The sequence below is a fragment of the Delphinus delphis genome, chromosome 5 (genome assembly GCF_949987515.2).
Source record: "Delphinus delphis chromosome 5, mDelDel1.2, whole genome shotgun sequence".
Classification (NCBI taxonomy): Eukaryota; Metazoa; Chordata; class Mammalia; order Artiodactyla; family Delphinidae; genus Delphinus; species Delphinus delphis.
The window spans coordinates 25,728,536-25,742,861 of NC_082687.1; the positions used below are offsets into that span (position 1 = coordinate 25,728,536).

The 14,326-nt window shown below is 40.5% G+C and overlaps 1 protein-coding gene across 1 annotated transcript in view; it reads right to left on the reverse strand.

The window, feature by feature from the left end:
• Positions 1 to 14,326, reverse strand: part of SLC10A7 (solute carrier family 10 member 7) — a 251,487-nt gene that overhangs the window by 68,928 nt on the left and 168,233 nt on the right. Inside the window, exon 6 of the mRNA XM_060012115.1 lies at positions 9,601 to 9,636. Within this exon, the coding sequence (XP_059868098.1) occupies positions 9,601 to 9,636 (36 nt within the window). The remainder of the gene's footprint in view (positions 1 to 9,600; positions 9,637 to 14,326) is intronic.

The window sequence follows — 14,326 nt, forward strand, 5'->3', positions numbered from 1 at the left end:
CCACACACATGAAAAAAACTTGAAGTAAGTAGGACATCCCTGGAGAAATATTAGAAGTTTCCATCTACCTCTCAAATTAAAAGTTTTCCTCAAATTAAAAGTTTTCTTTCAAAAGGGAGCTCTGCTACACTGTTGGTGGGAATGCAAATTGGTAAAGCCACTGTGGAGAACAGTATGGAGGTTCCTTAAAAAACTAAAAATAGAGCTACCATATCATCCAGCAATCCCACTCCCGGGCATATATCCAGAAAAGACAAAAACTCTCATTGGAAAAGATACATGCACCCCAGTGTTCATAGCAGCACTGTTTATAATAGCCAAGACATGGAAGCAACCTAAATGTCCATCAACAGATGAATGGATAGAGAAGATGTGGCACATAAATACAAAGGAATATTGCTCAGCCATAAAAATGAAATAATGCCATTTGCAGCAACACGGATGGACCTAGAGATTATTATACTAAGTGAAGTAAGTCAGACAAAGACAAATACCGTAAGATATCACTTATATGTGGAATCTAAAATATGACACAAAGGAATTTATCTACGAAACAGAAACAGATTCACAGACAATAGAGAAGAGACTTGTGGTTGCCAAGGGGGAGGGGGAGGAGGGGGAGGGACGGATTGGGAGTTTGAGGTCAGCAGACGCAAACTGTTACATATAGAAGGGATAAACAAAACAAGGTCCTACACACACAGGGAACTACATTCAATATCCTGTGATAAGCCATGATGGAAAAGAATATGAAAAAGAATATGTGTGTGTGTGTCTGTGTGTGTGTGTGTGTGTGTGTGTGTGTGTGTATAACTGAATCACTTTGCTGTACAGCAGAAATTAACATAAATCAACTACACTTGAATATATTTTTAAAAAAGCTTCTTTCAGTAAAAAATTATTGTAAAAAAACCCACTTCTCCTATTAAATAAAATGTTTTCTTTTTTAGTAATCTCCTTTGAAATATTATGATACTTGTGATACAATTTCTACCTTGGATTTTAATTATCTGTGAATATATTCTATTTTCTCTGTTAAATCATAAATTCTTTGAGGGGAGGATCAATGTCAGACTGATCGTTGTAATATTCACAGTGCACAGTAGGCATCCAAACACTGAATAAAAGAATGGATGTGTTAATATTATTGAAAAAAATTGTAAGTTATTTGTCATAGCAAATATAAAGTAAAATTTTATGGCTCAGGCTGGAATGCTAACCTTCGAACCACTTATTTATCATCTGAATCATTCTAATCATTGTTCACCCATCTTTCTATTCCCCTCCTTCCAACATTTATTGAATATTTGGCACCAGAGATAAGTTAATGAATAAGATATTCATGGTTCCTGGCCCAGGCGGACAAAATCTAGTGGCTGCTTACTACTGGGAACACTGTTTCAGGACAATTCACATGGAATTTCAAGTAATGAACTTATAAGTACAGTTTTTAGCTAGACAAGGCCTTTATTTACCCTTACAGATTGGAACTTCATGGTCTGATACACATCCACTAACAAAATAAAGACAATAATTTCTGCCCCTGCCAATAGCAAAGGTATGTTATCAAGAAAATTGAGGTGATATATGTAAAAAGCACTTTGAGCCTTAGGAGTTAATGGTGCTATTTCAGGAAGTTTCACTGCACTCATTGCCAGCCATGGTAAATATTGGATTCATTTATATACAAGTTTATAAGATTATAGATGATTATAGAATCTTAAAGTTTTAAGACTCAGCCCATCATTAAGGTCTGGACTAGCTGGACCATTGCTGCATTTCATCAGATAAGTGCTTTTGCAAAACCTTGGCATCCTTCCTGGCATTATTTTCTATTTTCCTTTATAAAGTGTCAAATTTAAATAACTACCATTTGCTGGTTCCTTACAGTTTACAACAGGCTTTCCCATAAATGAATTCATTTCATCTTATAATTCTCACTTTACAGAGGTAAAAACCGAGGCTAAGAAGGGTAAAAGAAAATCCACTGTTCACAACAAATACTGGCTGCAGATTGAACCAAAACGGGATGCTTTCTCCCCATACCATGCCACCCCTGCACAACAGACTGTGAGGGAAGTGAAGTCGGTCCCTTCAAAATGGCTTTACAATAAGGAATGTGGCCCTGAAGGTAGAGCAAGTGATGAGGACATACGAGTCTTAAAAGTGGTCCTAGCCTGACTCTTTGAACAGAGGCACCTGTCCACCTGTCCAACTGTGATGTAGTGAAATAGTAAGAAATATATATTTGGTCTTTGTCCCCAATTCCTAGCACAGAGCTTCTAAAACCCTCAGAACTTCCTGAGGGATGGGATGGTAAGAGTGTCTTTTGTTACATTATTTGGGTTTTGTCCCCAGTACCTGGCACAGAAGGGTTCAGAGAGCTTCCGGGTTGGTGAATGCACCCATATGCAGGGTGGGTGGCACACCCTAAACTCCATGGGACAGAAACTCCTGCACTTGGGACCGTTCTGGACCTTGCTCTATGTACCTCTTCACCTGGCTGTTTGTTTGTTTCCTTTATAATTAACCGGTAATAATAAATAAAGTGTTTCACTGGGTTCTGTGAACAGTGGTAGCAAATTATTGGACCTGAGGAGGGGGCTGTGGGAGCCCCCTGATTTGTAGCCAAGTCGGACAGAAGTGTGGGTAACCTGGAAACCACTATTTCTGATTGGCACCTGAAGTGAGAGGCAATCTTGGGAGACTGAGCCCTCCACCTGTGGGGTCTGCATTAACTCTGGAAAGTTAGTGTCAAAATGAATTAAATTGTAGAATACCCGGTTGGTATTTGCAGAGAATTGGAGGATCCCTTGGCATTGAAAACCCACACCTTTGGTGGTAGAAGTACTGTGAGAACAGAAACAGTTTTTCTTTACCAAGCATCCATTCAAAAATGCTTTCAAGTGGCTTCCATAGCCAGGCATTATTTTGAGCAGTGGGGTTTTAGCAGTGACTGAAACATAAAGTCTCTGTTATCTTGTAATGCTTTGCTCTAGTTAGGGAAGATGGATAATAAACAAATTAACTAGTGATTAAATGTCACATGATAAGTGCTAAAGAGGAACAATTAAGAATGGTAGGTGGGGAGAGAGTGATGGAATATATTATTCTTCTCCTCTAAAATGACATCTGACCAGAGACCTGATGAAAGTGAAGGAGGGAGCCATGTGGATATCCGGGGTGGGGAGAATCCAGGCTGAGCCAATGCCAAGTGTAAAGACTCAGGATGGTCCTTGGTGCTGCTGGACCATAGCACTGCATTTGCCCATTCCATTCACTCTGCCACATGACTGTTTCATGTCTTTGCCTTTCTCATCAAATCTCCAACACCTCCTTGCCTTTTCTTGTCCTCCACCCCTAACCTTGCTTGCCACTTCAGAACAGAACCAGAGGAGAACTTAACAAGCTCCTATAATTACATCATCCAATTTACTTGCATCCCTGCCTATATCCCATGGCTTCACTTCCATGACTCTGGATGAACTATCTGTGCTTAGGAGGCCATACTCCCTTTACACACTAGAACTCATCCCTTTCTCCTACTCAAGGACATGGGTCCACGAATTCTCCCCTTTTTTCTGTATCAAATTTTCCTTCTCTAACTGGATTAATCTATTGATACAAATATGCTAATAATTTTCCCAACTTAAAAAGGAATCCTCTCTCGGTCCTTCATTAACTTTGTTGCTCTCCCATTTTCTGCACACTTTACAGCAAAATGAACTCTTCTTTCTTCATTTATTCTTGAACCAACTTCAATAAGGCTTTCACCTCCAAAACTCTGCTGAAATAGCTCTTGTTAAGGTCTCCAGTGGCCTCCATCTTGTTACAATCAATGGCCAATTGTTGGACTTCATTTTATCCGAATTATTACCAGCATTTGAAGTAGCTGACCATGATCCCCTTTTTGAAACACATTCTCTGCGAGGCTTCTAGGACATTAAAATCTCTTGGTGTTCTTCCTAAGCAAACTGGATATCCTTGGTCTTCTTTGCTGACCTCTTAATGTTAGAATGCCCCAAATTCAGTCCACTGATACCTCTCCTTCTTTATTCTCTTTTGGTGATCTCGTCCAGCCTAACTCAAAATCCATCTCTATGCTGAACTTTCCCAAATGTGTGTCTCTAGAGATACACACACACAGAAAGTCCAGACCCTTTCTCCTGAATTCCAGACATATAGTCAACTGCTTACTTGACTTCTCTACTTAGATGTCTGAAAGGCATCTTAATCCAGACATGTCCAAGACTGAATTTGTTGGGAGTTCCATCAACTTGTTCGACCCTACAGCCTTCCCTATCTTAGTAAACGGCAATCCCATACTTCAAGTTGCACAGGCGTGGAGTCACCCTTGATTCTTATCTTTCCCTCATAATTTTCATTCAATCTCTCAGCTCTTTCAAGAAAATAAAGAACCACCTCCCACCAGATTTATTCAACCACGCTGGCCCAAGCTAACGGCACCTCTTGCACTAGCTTTCTAACTGGTCTTCCTGTCTCCACCATGATCCCCTTAACAATCTACTCTCAACCCAGCATCCAGAGTCACCCTTTTACAGGGAATGTCAGAACATGCCATTCCCTTGATCAAAACTCTTTCAGTCGTTTCCTGTCTCTCTTGAATTACAATTCAAAATCCATACAAAGGACTTTAAGGTCCTCTATCATTTGGCCTCTGCTATGTCTCTGACCTCATCTCCATCTACTCTCCCCTTGCTCACTCCATTCCAGCCACACTGGCCTCCTTGCTGTTCCTTAGGCACCAGGCACACTCTCAGGACCTTTGCACTTGTTGTTCCTTCCACCTGGAACATTCTACCACCAGAAAGCTCACTCCGTTATCTCCTCTAGGCCTTTGCTCAAATATTGTTTCTCAGTCAGTCCAACCTCCCAACCCACTTCCCTTCCATACTTTTTCTTTAGCACCCATCTTACACAATATATTTTTACTTATTTGTTGGTTGCTTCTTTCCACTAGTATATAACCTCCATTAGAGCAAAGATGTATCTGTTTTGCTCACTGCTATATCCTTGGCACCCCAGAAAGTGACTGGTATATTGGAAGAACTCAATACGTATTACTGAATGAGTGATAAATAAGTTAAAATAACTTTTTGGAGGGCTTCCCTGGTGGTGCAGTGGTTGGGAGTCTGCCTGCTAATGCAGGGGACACAGGTTCGAGCCCTGGTCTGGGAGGATCCCACATGCCGCGGAGCGACTGGGTCCGTGCGCCACAATTACTGAGCCTGCGCGTCTGGAGCCTGTGCTCCGCAACGAGAGAGGCCGCGACAGTGAGAGGCCCGCGCGCCGTGATGAAGAGTGGCCCCCGCTTGCCACAACTAGAGAAAGCCCTCGCACAGAAACGAAGACCCAACACAGCAAAAAAATAAATAAAATAAATTAAAAAAGAAGGCTCAACATTAAAATAATAATAACTTTTTGGAGGAACTGTGCCATAAAAGAGTGCACAGAAATGGACTACAGGTAGGATAAGGTGAAATTTAATTTTTAAGATGTGTATACAGAATGCTTACATGCTGACAGAAATGACCCAGCAGAGATAGAAAATTTAATGACATAGGAGAAAGAGGGAAATGTGTGTGGCTCCTATTGTTAAGTAGGCAATAAGGGATGGCACAACTGGAGGGACTGGCCTTAGATGGGAGCAAAGATAGTTTATCTACGGAAGGAGGAGAGAGGTGAAAAATATAGAAGCAAGTAGGCGGGATTTTGTAAATTTCTCTGATTGCTTCTGACTTCCTCATCATCTAGTTTCCTTTCTGCATCAGTTAAGATGAAAAAAAGAGAAGAGGCACTGGAGATTTGAGAAGCAAGGAGAAGGTGTGAAATGATTCTCTAGAGATTGGGGATGTGCATCAGTTCGGGGAAGGGAGTAGGACTGCCAGGTTCATTTACAGTTAGTTGTCATGAATTTCGAATGAGATCAGTCAGCATGAAAGTGGGTGCCCCCGCGTGTTCAGGTACAAATACAGAAAGGTGTAGAGCTGGATTTAAGCAGGCCTGGCACTTGCCAGACAAATAGGAAGCAGTAAGAAATGAGCAAGGTTGTTGACGGTGTATGTAATAAAGTAATTACAATGATGGACCATGAGATCTAGGCTAGGTCAGATGGAATCTGAGGGTAAGAGGGTGAGGGTAGGGTGAATTAGTTAGAAGCATTGAAGGTGATAAGGTAAATAAATGAGTCCTCCTGGCAAGTTTGAAGAATTCTTAATCTGGGGAGTAAGTCACAAAGATAGCAGCTGCTAGTAGGAGAAGACATTTGAAAATAGGATTATGGAAGGATGCTATCATTGGCAGTAATAAGTCAAAGGTCTGACTGCAGGGGTGACTGGCTGAGATGAGGGGGAAGGCAATCTCACTGGTGAAGGGGGTCAAGAATTTAGAGGCCAGGGTATTGGGAAGGTCAACTATGTGAATACTGAAAACACCAAGAATCAATCCAAGTGTATTGTGAAAAAGAAGACAATGGAAAGGTGCTAACATTTTTCTGGACTCTTAGAGCATGACCTGGTGTTCCACTGACAATTACAACAAAGAATGGCGGCAGGTAATATAGGTGTGCTGGCATAACCTTTAAAGGTAATAGGAGGATTTTATGGAGAAGTCATGGGAAGTGATCTGGGATTGGTAAAGAGGAACAAGAAAGACACCTTCTCCCATTTCAAGGCTCAGTGATATGAAAGATGCCAACAGCAAAAACATGAATAAGAAGACAGGTTTCAGTTGGAGCAAGATGGTAAAGGGAACATTCTGAGAAGATGTTAAGAATACAGGGAACTGAGACTCCATCAGCAAAAATGGCTTTTACTAGCTACTGTGCCTGACTATCCAGAAATTTACACTTTCAAGATATGATTTAAAAAAAAAGACAATTCAATTTTCAGGGGTTGTATTAGCTTTTTTGACTTCTGTAATGAAATATCATAAACTGAGTGGCTTAAAACAACAGAAACGTATTGTTTCACAGTTGTGGAAACTGTAAGTCTGAAATCAAGCAAGGCCATGCTCCCTCTGAAATCTCTAGAGGAGAATCCTTCCTTGTCTCTTCTAGCTTCTGACGTTTGCCGGCAACCGCTGGTGTCCCTTGGCCTGTAGACCCGTCTCTCTACTCTCTTCCTCCGTCGTGATGTGGCATTCTCCCTGTGGTTCTCTGACTCCTATTCTTTACGGATAGCAGTCATATTGGATTAAGGACCCACCCTGTACCACTATGACTTCATCTTAACTAATTACATCTGCAACACCCCTATTTTCCAATAAGGTCACATTCGGATGTACTAGGGATTAGAACTTCAACCTATCTTTTGGAGAATCACAATTTAAGCCACAACAGGGGTGTTGATGAAAAACACTACATCTTTAATGATATGTGTTCATATTTTAAGTCGCTCAGGCTTTTCTCTCCTGCTAAGTGAAGGCTGGTCACCCAAGTGTTTAAGCAATTCCCATTGTTCGTAAAACGCACAGGCAAAAAGTATTATATACTGTGCATGCGATTTCAAGTCACGTAACACAGAAGTAACTATTGATGTCGTGTGACGGTGCCATTGAACCTAGTGGGACAGCCCAGTTGGCTCAAAAGGGAAGCATTAAACTTTTAAGTTGAGGGTCTTGGGGTTTCTTTCACTATTCCTGTAGCTCGATGATTTAAAAAGGTTGAACCAACTAAAGCTCACAAGTCTAGGGTCTAAGAGGGGAGGCAAGCTTGCATGATGCCATTAATATTAACCAGCTGGGAATGTCTTGTTACGGCATGGAGATGGGAAGAGAGGGAGAAAAGTAAGCATCTGGTTCTTTTAGTCACAGCTGAAACAGTGTCTCAGGGATTCCAGACTCTGAGATACTCAAAAGTGCTACCTATGGGCTTCCCTGGTGGCGCAGTGGTTGAGAGTCCGCCTGCCGATGCAGGGGACACGGGTTCGTGCCCCGGTCCAGGAAGATCCCACATGTCGCAGAGCGGCTGGGCCCATGAGCCATGGCCACTGAGCCTGCGCGTCCGGAGCCTGTGCCCCGCGGCAGGAGAGGCCACAGCAGTGAGAGGCCCGTGTACCGCAAAAAAAAAAAAAAAAAAAAAGTGCTACCTAGGTCTTAGCCCCCTAGTTGTGGCTGTGACTTCTCTCATGATCTTCTTCAAAGAGTCCCCTGAGTAGGAGATGCTACTCTTCTGCAATGGAGAAAATCTAGGCTACGTAGCCATTTATTGGACACTTTCTATATGGCCAGCTCTATGCTACTTCTCTGACTCACTGCCAGGGGGTACCCCAGGCTGGCCTGCATCCTGTGCCCACTGAGTGCTGCTCCTGGGAAATTACGATCCCAAGGCTTGGAAAAAACACTGAGGGACGATCCCAGGTCCTCACATCTAGTGAGCAGGTGAGCAGGTAGGTACATACCAACCAAGTCTTTTTTTCCCAAAGAGACATTCACTTCAGTTTCAATTTGACTCACTGCAAATTCTGAATTGCTGAGTGTAAATTAATGAGGTTTGTGATGCTGTGGGAAGTGATCTGATTTGACTCTCCTTACCTTGTCAGGATGGAGCTAGCATTTCAGAAGGGATGGTAAGGCTGAGGGTTATTACTGGAAGGAAATGTCTTTCATGAAAGATGCAAAATCCAACTGTTTAGTAGGGCATCTCTCCCTCTCCACTTCCTACACAGCTTGTAAGAAATGAAGTCCCACATTCTATTACTCTAATTGAATTTCAACTTGGGTAATTACCCTATAATTAAATAAATTTGCCCCATAGTTTTAATTCACTGACAAATAGTGCTAGTCAAACAGCTACATTTCACTCCCAGAAATGCATCCCTACTCTATTTCAGTGATGAGTGGAGTGATTTATACTTGGGAGATGTGTGTATGAAAAATGCACAGTTCATAAAATATTGTAGGTATCATTCATGGTTACATATGCTTTTCTCAGCATGAGATAACATTAATTTCTATTATAATCTCTCATCTAATTTCTCATATGCTTAGTGCCAAAAGAAATGACAGCTAATTAGCATTTCTTATTTTCAGAACAATTTTTGCTTGGTTTGCCAGTAGCTTGTACTTTTCCTTTCTAAAGCACATTTCATTATCCCTGGGAGACAGACTGGGGTAGGTGTTATTGTTTCCCATTTTACAGATGAAAACACCGAGGCAGTATTCCCCAAGGTGAGGAAGCCAGTTCCTATCAGTACCAGCACAGGAAACTGAGCTTTGTCTGGTCCCCTGGACCAAGGCTCTTTCAATCAAACCCTTGCTCACTAGCAATCACTTCAGTCTCACTAGTGAGAAAATAAAGTGCAGCACATTTTTGACCTACATCACAGGTCATTAATTTGTAATAATTAATGATTTAGCCAGGAGTCAGAGGCCCAAGAACTGGGTCCTGTTGCTCTCCTTGGGCCGTGAGACTACAGAGATTCTTTGTGTCTCCATGTTATGACTTGGTACAGCTCAACTGGAAGAACAGTTCAAAATATGATGCAAGATTTAAATTTCAATTTATTTCTAAAGACCTTTCTTAAAGGGTTGTAGATGGCTTTTAATAAAGAATATTAAAAACAACATCAAAATACTCACAAAAAGCAGCAGTAGCAGGGGTGTTACAACGATGCCCTGAAAGAAATGAAAGAGATGATGATCATTTATCAGCCTGGAAAACAGGACACTTTCTTTGCCATTTTAAACTCTGATGCATGGACATGCTTATCCTTCTCATTTCTGTTTAATAAAATCTAGGAGATAAAGAAGAGGGAGCCCCACTCTTGGCTCTCCCGACCATAATGCCTTAGCATCTCTAGTATAATTATTCATATCTGGCATCATTTAAAGTACAACCACCAATCTTCCTTAAACTCGTCTTGCCTTTTTTAAGCTTAAGTTTCCTTCCACGTTGCATATGCATCACTTGGGTGGAAGCTGGCAAGATTTCTCACTCCAAGGCTTTCAACTCTAACTTGGATAAAGTGCCCCTTTTCAAGAGAAGACAGGTGGTTTAGTCCCAGTTGGGGTCCTCTCCTGAGCAAAGACCACGTCAGTTGTGATGAATGGGATGTCATGATTTTGTAATGTGAACTGATCTCCCCTAGGAAATGAGTTGGGATCTCAAAACTCATTTCACTTGATTGGACTCCATGTCTCCATGGTGGAAGGCAAGTCTTTCATCTAATTCAGCCACCCAGGACCACCTCAGTCCCTCTGCCTCCAGAGGCAGGAAGGAGCAAAAGATTTGTTTTCTTCGATGACAGGGAACAGTTTGAGGCTGTTGTTGATGAGGCAGGATACAAGCTTTTAGGATTCTTGAAGGTAAATCTTTAAAACTAGGTGTTTGAGTTGGGAGTTAACATGACAGGTCTCGGTTTTACAGCAGCAGCTGATGATCTGCCCCCTTAGTTGTTCCTTTATCTCTCAACACTTTATTATGATTTATACAAGAAAAAGCAGTTCATATTTTTATTAATGAATTCTACTTGGAACTTTAAAATTCCAAAGAGTCGTGTGTGTGTGTGTGTGTGTGTGTGTGTGTGTGTATGTGTGTGTGAGAGAGAGAGAGAGACAGAGACAGAGACAGAGACAGAGACAGAGACAGACAGACAGACAGAGAGAGACTATACTGTGCCCAGGATCGAGGTCTGGGACCACTTCATTACTTTTGGGAAAAAGTCCTTTTGGTATTAATATATGGAAGCCCTTTTATCATTACAGTAACTAAATTCTTTTGGATGTGGCCCAAAGGGAATGGCTTGCCTTATATGAATATTGCTACCATAACTTTTTTAGGCATATACACATGTGAATATCCACACACAGACTTGTTTTATTGTTAAATAATAGAATAAATGCTTCTTTATTGTGCAAACTTTCACAGCTAGCTGGCAATAAGGAATACCACTTTTTTATTCAAGTGTTATATTTTAAAATCTACTTATTAAAACATGTATTGTGGTTTATCAGCTCCACTGGTGCCTCTGAAGCAAGGTCTCATCAGCACCATTTAGAAGAGCTCAATGTGCAAAATAATTTTTAAGAGTTACTGTCCTTCAATAACATGGAATCTATTCAGACTCTGGGAGGAATTCCGAACTTTGTGAGGTCACGTCGAAATGGAAATATCTGGCTGTTTCAGTCTAGGTGGGAGCCATCTGATTGCGAGTCAATTTGTTTAAATGTCTATTGAATATCCACTTATATGCCAGGCACGGTTCCAAATAATTAGAAGAATTAATGAAAAGTGATCCGGTAGAAAGGGTGTTAGGATATTGCAGGAAGAAGGAAGAGCATTTGCAAAGCGATGAAGTTGAGCAGGGAGGGAAAAAAAGTATCAAGTGGAGGATTCAGATACCAGATCATCAAAGGTCTTGGAGGCCAGGAGAGGGAGCTTGGAGCTGATCCTTCCAACAATGTCAAACTATTGTGTGGCCAAAAGTTCGTTTGGTTTTTTTTGTAAGACGGCTCTAGTAGCACTTAGCTGTCTTTAACTTCATTTGAAACAATTTTGTTAGATTGTATTGTGACAGCTGTCATATCAGCATGCATTTAAGAAAAGACTTATCTAAATTGGTGAATTTTTGTGTAGCCATTTTAATATTGAAGACGGAAGAAAAAAAGCAACATTTTCTTCATATTACGCTTTATTATTTCAAGAAAGGTAAAAACAACTGAAACACAAAGAAAGATTTGTGCAGTGTATGGAGAAAGTGCTGTGACTGATGGAACGTGTCAAAAGTGGTTTGCGAAGTTTCGTGCTAAAGACTTCATGCTGGACGATCCTCCACAGTTGGGTAGACCACTTGAAGTTGATAGCGATCAAATCAAAACAATAACTGAGAACAATCAATGTTATACCACGTGGGAGATAGCCGACATACTCAAAATATCCAAATCAAGCGTTGAAAATCATTTGCACCACCTTGGTTATGTTCATTGCTTTGATGTCTGGGTTCCACGTAAGTAAAGCAAAAAAAAACCTTCTTGACCATATTTCCGCATGCAATTCTCTGCCGAAACATAATGAAAATGTTCTATTTTTAAAACAAATTGTGACAGGCCATGAAAAGTGGATACTGTACAATAATGTGGAACGGAAGAGATCATGGGGCAAGCGAAAGGAACAACCACCAACCACACCAAAGGCCGGTATTCATCCAAAGAAGGTGATTTGTGTATATGGTGGGACTGGAAGGTAGTCCTCTATTATGAACTCCTTCCAGAAAACCAAACAATTAATTCCACCAAGTACTGCTTCCAATTAGACCAACTGAAAGCAACACTCCACAAAAGGCATCCAGAATTAGTCAACAGAAAACGCAAGACCGCATGTTTCTTTGATGACCAGGCAAAAACTGTTACAGCTTGGCTGGGAAGTTCTGATTCAACTATCATATTCACCAGACATTGCACCTTCGGATTTCCATTGATTTCGGTCTTTACAAAATTCTCTTAATGGAAAAACTTTCAATTCCCTGGGAGACTGTAAAAGGCACCTGGAACAGTTCTTTGCTCAAAAAGATAAAAAGTTTGGGGCAGACGGAATTATGAAGTTGCCTGAAAAATGGCAGAAGGTAGTGGAACAAAAGGGTGAATATGTTGTTCAATAAAGTTCTTGGTGAAAATGAAAAACGTGTCTTTTATTTTTACTTAAAAAACCGAAGGCACTTTTTGGCCAACCCAATGTTAAAGGGGGGTATAATGAGTTAGTAAAATAATTTAGTAAATGGAAAATGAATTTGACTTTGCTTCTAACCTAGCCACTTTTACCCTTGTTATCTATCAGTTCATCTAAATTCAGATAAAAGAAAATAGAAACTTATATTAATGTTAATTATGGAATTTCAATAGCACTAATAACACTTCTGAGAAACAGTATGATATCTGTGATAGGATAAGAATTTTCCCCCAGGAAGAAGGTTGAGCATTGTCACCACTCTGGGAACATCTGTCTTGTATTAGAGGGGTCGAACCCACACTGGTATCATATAACACGTGGGCACCCATATTCTTCCTGGTGCCCGTTTCATTTTCCTTTGCAATAGTGGAATAGTAACAGTATTAGTAATAATACCAGTACTACTAATGGTATTTTGCTTCAGTACTTTTATGTACATTTAAAAATTTGACCTTCCTCTACTGAAATAGTTGGTTTCCATAATATCCCCACTTTATGGATGATGAAACAGGTTCAGAAAAGCCAAGCAACCAGCCCAAAATCACACAGGAAATAAATGTCAAAGCTTGGACTAGAGCCTGCTTTGTCCAGCTCCAAATCCTGAACTGACTCCAGTGCAGCACTGGTCTCTGGGTAGCAGATTAACAACCAGTACAGTTTCCTACAGAGTTCTGCTAAGGACATATATGTCATGATTAGTTGCTATATGACCTTGGCTTCCAGCTGATCACCAATTCTTAGAGATGCTCTCGTTCTGGAAGGGAGAGCACTATTATCTCCAGATTTTCCTGCTTGAATATTTCAAGTGTATGGTCACCAACACACAACAGTTCTTACAAGGACTTACGACATTTGTTGCTAAGACATTAAGTTTCCTAGTGAATAGGATGTATCTTCTAATTCTAGATTCACAATTCCTCATTATTTTCTCAAGAATGGCTGTTCAAGTTCATTAACTAAGAATGAATTGTTGCACAAAGCTGAAAGTTGCTTTTCAATTGTAGTAGGAAATGAGTCAGCCATGGTGCCGTTAATCCTGACAAGAGCACCATAATTAAGTTTTGGTGAAGTTGTTCCAATTATTATAAAATAATAATAGCTAATATTTATGGAGTACTTGTATTAGATGACGCGCTAAGGACTTTCTGTGTGTTATCGTACGTAATCCTTACAACACTATACAGTAGGTACTGATATTATCCCCATCTATTAGGGAAGGAAACTGAATCTCAGAGACACTGAGTGACAGGAAAAGGCAATGTGAGGAATTCAATCTCTATCTCCCTGACTCCAGAGCCTGTGATCCTGAATTGTGTAAACAAAATCTTTGCAATCTTACACTATTTCCCCAGGTTTATATTTTAAGAGTAAACCTAAGAGGAGCTTCAAACTCAGTTTGTCTTTTTGATGACATGAAACAAATTGAGATATAAGCCTTTGTGTGACATGGCTGATACATTTTTTTAAAGTCGCAGTTTTGCAAATATCCATGGCAAATATCAATGGTAAAAAGGGTAAACTAAAAAGCTAAACTGTAACTGCAATAGTCACTGGAAGCTGGAAAATCAAATAAACACGCTATTTGCTCTTGAATATATCTGATTCCTTCTCCTTTCTCTTTCCCAAGTAAATTCTATACAG